This window comes from Octodon degus, unplaced genomic scaffold (assembly GCF_000260255.1).
Source record: "Octodon degus isolate 3935 unplaced genomic scaffold, OctDeg1.0 scaffold00022, whole genome shotgun sequence".
Lineage (NCBI taxonomy): Eukaryota > Metazoa > Chordata > Mammalia > Rodentia > Octodontidae > Octodon > Octodon degus.
In genome coordinates this window covers 11,338,654-11,345,994 of record NW_004524598.1, presented here as the reverse complement: position 1 = coordinate 11,345,994, position 7,341 = coordinate 11,338,654, and the positions used below count along the sequence as shown (strand labels likewise).

General features: G+C 38.5%; 1 protein-coding gene across 1 annotated transcript in view; it reads right to left on the bottom strand.

Annotated features, from left to right (window-relative positions):
- Window positions 1–3,898: 3,898 nt before the first annotated feature.
- Gjb7 (gap junction protein beta 7) overlaps window positions 3,899–7,341 on the bottom strand; it is a 14,729-nt gene continuing 11,286 nt past the window's right edge. The window contains exon 2 of the mRNA XM_004628300.2: window positions 3,899–5,625. Within this exon, the coding sequence (XP_004628357.1) occupies window positions 4,802–5,608 (807 nt within the window). The 5' untranslated portion in view covers window positions 5,609–5,625 and the 3' untranslated portion in view covers window positions 3,899–4,801. The remainder of the gene's footprint in view (window positions 5,626–7,341) is intronic.

The window sequence follows — 7,341 nt, the reverse complement described above, 5'->3', positions numbered from 1 at the left end:
ACACACACAATAAATAAATGTAATAAATAAAAATAAATAAATATTAAAAAAAAAGAACATAAATCATGTTAGACCTGATTTTGTGAAACTGCCTACATTGTTTATTATAATGAGATATTTTGTACATGTAATTTGTTCTTTAAGGATATTTTTTTATGAGCAGAATATATTTATTGAGGGAAACAAAGCTCCTGTCCAAGAAAGGGTCAGGAGGGGAGCCAAGCAGGTTGTTCCCCCAAAACGTGATCACAGACTCTTTTTTGGTGGAACCAGGGATTCAACTGAGACCCTTGCACTTGCCAGGGAATTTAAGGATATTTCTATTAAATATTTTTGCATGGATTTGGGTTAATGTAGTGATATAGTTGATAAAAAGTCTCATTTTGCCATTGTCTGATATACATTATAGGTGTTTAAAACCATGGGGTCTTAAAGAAAAATTTACAAGTTATCTAGCTATACCATTAGTACAATTAATTCACAAATATGTAAGATTCCTTTCAGTGTTAGAGAGCTTACTATTTTATTTGGTGATCATTTCATTGAGGCAGGTTATAAAACCAAAACCTTTTTTGATTTTTCAAGCATTGGTCCTGGCTTTCATCCATTGCAACTTTGCAGCAGCAAATAAGCTATTAGTCTTTCAAGCATTAGGAAGGTGATTTCCTATAGTTTGCAAACAAGTGGATATAGGTTTAAACTTGCCTTTTTAAAAAACAGTTTTATGCTGCACTTATCTAAGGTGATTAAAAGTTAAAACTCAAAGGATATTATGTTGTAAAATAGTATCAGTCATGGTCTCATATTGAAATGATTTCTATAAAATGATTGTTTATTCCATTTCATCTGACTTTACTTTGCCATTATACTGACCATTTGTTGTGTCTTCAGTAGATACAAGAATCCCTTCTGTGTCTTCACCATTTCACTAATATGAAAGAAATCAGCAACACTAATATGAAAGAAACAGACAATGACTTATATCAGGTAAGAGGTAAGTCTCGCCATGACAAAAGCAGATAAGAAATAGGCACTTAGGGGTGATATGACAACTCCTTAATGACATCAATACCCCAGGAGCCTCTCTTTCTGCACCTTTATAAGGTCTTGCTCCCATCCTCAAAGGTACCTTGTGACAAGAATGTTCACTGCAACAGTAACTACGATGTCTCAAGCAGGAGCAGGCTAAGTCAGACTCTTGGTTTAAGTAACATGTATCAGAGCACCAGCCAAAACACCTCTTGTTAGTCACATGGCTACTTCCACATAACCTTATATAGTGTTTTAAAAATAATGTTATCAAGGGCCAGTCAGGTAGCTCAGCAGATTAAGGCACCTGCTTTGGCAGACACAAGGGACTAGAGTTCAATCACCGGTGTGTTGTGCTGGCCCTGCCCCCAGGGCACACTGGAGACAGTGAATGAGACCAGGTGTGGTGACACACACCTGTAATCCCAGTGCTTGGGAGGCTGAAAACAGGAGGATCACTGTGAGTTCGATCTGTGTAGTGAGACACTGCAGACCCTGTACTAAATAGGAAAAAAAAAAAAACAATGCTGGGAATTGTTTTATCTCTGCATGTTCCACCATTTCATCAATTTTTTTAAAAGCTATTAAGGCCTGATAACATTTGTCTAAAGCACTTTCACAAAGCAAAAAGAATAAGTTGGTATCAGTATTTAACACAAAGTATTACATATATGTGATAGGACAAGGTATGATGAAAAATAGGACATTGGGCTTTTAAATTATGACAGTTTTAAAACATGTAATGTGAAACAATGAAAATGAGGGAACTTTTCCTTATTGTGTCCTGTATTGAGATCTTTCCACAGTCTTCTGTGGAAATTATTGCTTATTGCATATTGCATAGACAGATGTATATCCAAAGTTTTTGGTTTTTGTTGCTGTGACAAAATACCTAGGAATAACAACTTACGAAGACATTTATTCTGGCTCACAGTTGCTGAGGTCTCAGTCTATGGTTGGTTGGCTTCATTGCTTTTAGGTCTCTGGTGAGGCAGCAATATCATGGAAGAGGTGACAGACAAAAGCTGCTCACCTCCTGGCCGGAGGATGGGAGCTTGGCTTCCTTCTTCCTCTTTTGTTTCATCCTGGCCCCAGTGCTAATGCATGGTGCTGCCTGCATGCAAGGTGTCTCTCTGTCTTAGTTTACTGTTCCACACACCAATCATCTCTGGAATCCTCCACAAACATCTGTAAGTATGCTTCACTTCTAGTGACCCTCCTGTTTGCAGCCTTCCCAGCGCTGGGCTTACAGGTGTGTACCACCATGCCTCGTCTTGGTGGCCAGCTCAGCACGCTCAGGCATGGGATTGACATGGCATGTGGAGCTGGGGAATCAAACTCCAGGCCCTGCACTTAGACAAAGAACTATTGGCGTAGTTACAAAGGAAGTATGCAAGAGATGTGTCTTATCCCTTTTTTGTATCACAAAAGAATAAAATTTATGAAGAAGGGATTTTAATAGAGCTGACTATTGGAAGACAGAAAAATAACTTATACCAGTTAAACAAAAATAAATTGATCTTTTAGATAAAGGGTAGCAGTGAAGCCAGGCTTTGAGTCAACAGGATTAAAGAATTGAAATATCCTAAATCTCCCCCCTACCACTCCTTTCCTATCTTCATTGTCTTTCTGCATTGGCTTCACTTCCCCAGCAAAACTGGAACCATATCACTTACAGCTAATAAACATTCTTTCTGAACAAGCACTGCAAAACTTTCCCACCAAGTCCTATTAGAACAAACCGTATGGTCAGAGTTAAGGTCACAAAGACTGCGGGCAAGTGCCAAGCAGTCAAGACACTTACTTCACCCTATCTTCTCCATGATTTTAGTTGAAGTGGCTATTTTGTTGATGGGGAATTAAGTGTTACATCTCAGAAAGTGCAGAGCACAGTGTCATGCTCCCTGGTGGTTAATGAATATTAATCAACTGATAATCATTCTGACATAAACGAACTGACAGCTTACCTTAATCAAATGTTTGGGGGCTTTACTGGCAATGAGTCATCCTGCAGAGTGGTGTTACGGAAAGCTCATTTGGTCAGTTGAGAAAGTGCCAAGAAGCCTGCAGTGCAAATGACTCACCTTCCTCTGTGAACATAGTCGTTGTCTTTACCCTCCTCATTACCTTCCAGTGTCTTCTCTTACGGAGTATAAAAAACAAGGAATGTGCATGTTTAAGCCACAGACGCTGTTGGCCTGGGCAGGGCTTGTAGTAAGTGATGAGAGTAGGCTGAACTCCTGAAGACATTTTTGGCAGTAAACATCCTGGATATTTAAAAAGTCCTTTGTCTTGATCCCAGTTCTGAGCCTTAAACCATGTTTTCTAAATTCCACACCAAGTCTGGGTCTCAAAACCCTTTTACCTCTTTAGCCATCTGTCAGTGTTTTTAATTCCATAGTTACCTGTATTTGTGAAACTAGAAGTTTGCAAGTTAAGTGGTAAAATACGTAGTTGTAAACTTTTAAGCCCAACAATGATATGGGATACAAACTGAAGAACAGGGAAAACCACAGTGTTCATCTTCCTCTCTGTTATCCAGGTAATGGTCTTTAAGACAGAGATTCTGACTACTAGTGGTGACATGGTCTGTAGACTGCACAGTGACCCACATAATCTTCGTTGTATGTGAGTTGTAATGAGATTGTATTGTAAGGAGGGTGAGGCATGGAAGGTATGAATAATCTGTTTTAGTTAAAGTTACTTTATACACTGACTCTCTGTGAAGAAATTCCCAGGAAACAATGATTCCTAGTTGTCTTTATCAAGCAGCATTGCAAATCTTGTTTTAAATTTGTCAGAGCAAGTTTCATTTCACAGAATAATTATACTCAATGCAGCCAAGTAAAGATATCAGTGACAGCCAGAGAGCATCACAGAATAACATTTTATTGTAGAGAAACACTTATAAAGCCAGAGACATTGTGAGTTTTACACAAAAGTACAACAAGGTTCTAGTTTTCAAAACAAGTGATAGTAAACTTTTAAAAAATCATTTACTCTATACTAGACTTTTTTGTACTAGAGAAGTACTACCACACCCAGCATTGGAGGCAAGTTGTGTTATAGTACATCTTAAATTACTGATTATGAAAAGATCCACAAATATCAAAATTTACAACACATTTCCATGTTTCTGTTGTTAAAGAGAATTGCTTAGTGATTATCAAGTAGACATTGTTTCTGTGTCCTCTTCTGTTCTCAGTGTGCTACTCTTTGTAGGACCTCTATTCCTTCATGACTCTAGGGTTACACCTGCTGGTTGAGACTTAAGTATATCTCTCAGTACTATTTGCATTTTACTTGGACACCTCTTAAATCATGGCTTTGTTCCCTCTCCCCAAGTCTGCGTATATCCAGTTATACCTAAAGTGCAGAGTCCTGGGTACTGAGTCTTTGAAAGCTGGTCTATGTGGCCCCAGCTAACTGATATACCATAATCTTTCTCTATAAAGGTTAAGACTGCATACAAAGAGCCTTGGCTGCCACTTTGGAAAGACTACCACAGCTTCCAAGGCAATATAAAGGCCACCATATTTAGCAGAAGGGTCACTTTTTTGTTGAGTTCACTGACATGAATTGTAATGAGATAGTAACAAAAAATGGAGAACTAACAATTTTTTTTCTATCATCTAAACTCTTGAAAGAATGTTAATTGTATTTGTTTAATTTGTAATTAATCAAAAAAACAACTTGTGTATCCACATAATAGAGCCCTACAACCAGTGAATCCTGTTTAGTTCTTGCCATGGAGAGGTGCAGATTTTCTTTGTTAATCCTCCTCTGTGTCACAAAGTAGCTTTGCTTCACCTTTTGGGGGTATATCTGTGTCAAAGCTAGGGCCATGATTCTGGAGTAGCTGAGGAGCCCGAGTCTCACCACATTCAGTGTACCCGAGGCTATGGCACTCACACACTGAGGACTTGAATGTTTTAGAATGTTTTTGGAGACAGCACTTAATAAAGTACCTGAGAATCAAAAGGCTTAGTTCAGTGAAATTCAGCATAATGCATAAACATGAGGTGATGACCAAGAAGAAAGTAAAAATGGTTTTTTCTGTGGGTTTCGAAATATAGCAGTCAACAGTATTGGGACAAGGTTTCAAATCACACTTCATAAGAAAAGGAACACTAAAGCCATTATATAGTTTATAAAATAAAACAAGGAACCCAATTTCAAAACCGGTTTTAACAATGAGACTGATCAGATAAGTGTACCACAGACCCCCATCCATGGTTCCCAGGCTGACATAGAGCTGCTTTCTGTGCCTTTTCTCTCTACTCTCACGGTAGGCCACATGGAGAACCACCAGAAGAGAAGGTGTGGAGACCATGATCAGCTGTAAGGACCAAAGTCTGATCTGGGAAATGGGGAAGAAGTAATCAAAACACACATTTTCACAACCAGGCTGTCTAATGTTGCATTCAAACTCTCTCTGCTCATCCTTCCACACGTGTTCAGCTGCCACTATGTAGACAAGCAAACGGAAGATGAATACAATGGCCAGCCAAATGCGCCCAATCCCAGTTGAATATTTATTTGCTCCACTTAGGAGGTCTCTGAGAAGCATCCAACTCATGACAGTCTTGCAAGATTCTGTAAAAGAGAACAATTTAATCATGACTGACTTATTTCTATTCCATTGATAAATTCTATTATTTGAGGAAGATGACACACTTGTCCATGGATATAAATGATCCATGTCAGCTTTAATGTGGAACTTGGTTGGTTACGCCCACTCCACCCCCATGCACACACATTTAATCCACTGTCGGTTCTCTTATGGTCAGTAAAATCTTTCGAGTTTGTTGCTTCTTTCTGAAGGTGGATGGGTTATGGAAAGAACTAAATATGAATCCCTTGATGCTCCTGGTGCCTTGAGATGTCCATCACATCCCATGCTGTTGAAGTTGTAGCCTCTATTGACTCTCCAGTTTTTAGATACCTCCTCTCCTTAAGAGTGTTTCCCTCCTGCCCTCCCACTTACATCCTTTATCTCACACCATGACTATGTCTACATTTTGATGTTGTCCAGCATGAGCTTTCTCAAACTTTTGCTTTCTTCTTTGCCAGCCAAACTTGCATCCACACCTAGCTCGCTTTATCTAGTTTAGAGGAAGCAGTTTCCTTGTATTTGCCTCAAAAAAACCATTTTAGCATTTTTGGGAGCCACAAGAGCTGGTAATTGATCCTATGTGAGACAGCACAATGAAGCTTCATTGCCAAAGCAGTCAAGCTACCTCAGTCTTGACAAAAACATCCTGCCGGGACATTGTGGTCTATTAGTTGCTTAAAATCTTGTGTCTTGCAACCTTACAAAGATATAAATAAATGCCGCTACTGTTGTTCTGAGGACTTTTGCCTATCAGGTTTGGTCCACCACCTGCCCTCAGCTATTACCTTGTCTTTATTTTCTAAATCCTCTCACAATCTACTCCTGGAGACTACCGAGAGACCAACAGATCCCTACACAGCTTTATATCCCAGTCTTGACACTTTTCTCTGTTGTGTGTACCGTATCTTCATTGTTTCCTGTCTCTTTCCTCTCACCATACAAATAAGCTTCTGTTGTCTATTTTTAGTTAGGATAGGGGAATCTTCATAGCTTTTCTTTCTGACAAGCACCCTTTGTTCCTTACTTTTACTTCCTTGATGGTTGGTTACTTTTCAATTAACTGTGTCTGGTTCTGCTCAACACTGTACTTATGCTAAAGGCGGTCCTACCACTCAGCTATCAAAGCTTCTGAAGCTTTGGGCATTATTTAAACTTTCTGCGACATTTTTTTAATTAATTTTTAAATTTTTATTAGTACATATTTGCATTTACTAGTACATAATGATAAGTTTGTCATGAGGAGTTGGTATAGGTACACAATAAGTCTTACTCTTTTTATTTCCCCTTTCCTTCCATTTCCTTTGTCCTCTGTCCATTTCTTGGTCCCCTGTCCATTTACAAAGGACCTATATTCTTGCCTTTTTTTTTTAAACTATCTTTAATTTCCTCTGAGTTTATACTTCGGGTTTCTCATGTGAGAGAAACTACATGACATTTTTTTTTTTATAGGTACAAACCTCTTTTTTTTTAAAGTCAACAGAAAATGGAGATACACTTTTTAAAGTTTCTAATACTAGAAGATATCATACAATGTCTTTTAAATAAATTCTAAGTCAAAGATACAGTATAAATCTTAGAACAAAAATTAAAATTAAGCAATATTAAGGGCCCAGCCCTAGCTCAGTTCTTTAAGTGGCTGCTTCCACAATGCTGGCAGCCTCAGTTTGCTGTAGTTCGATCCCCACAACACTCCAGCC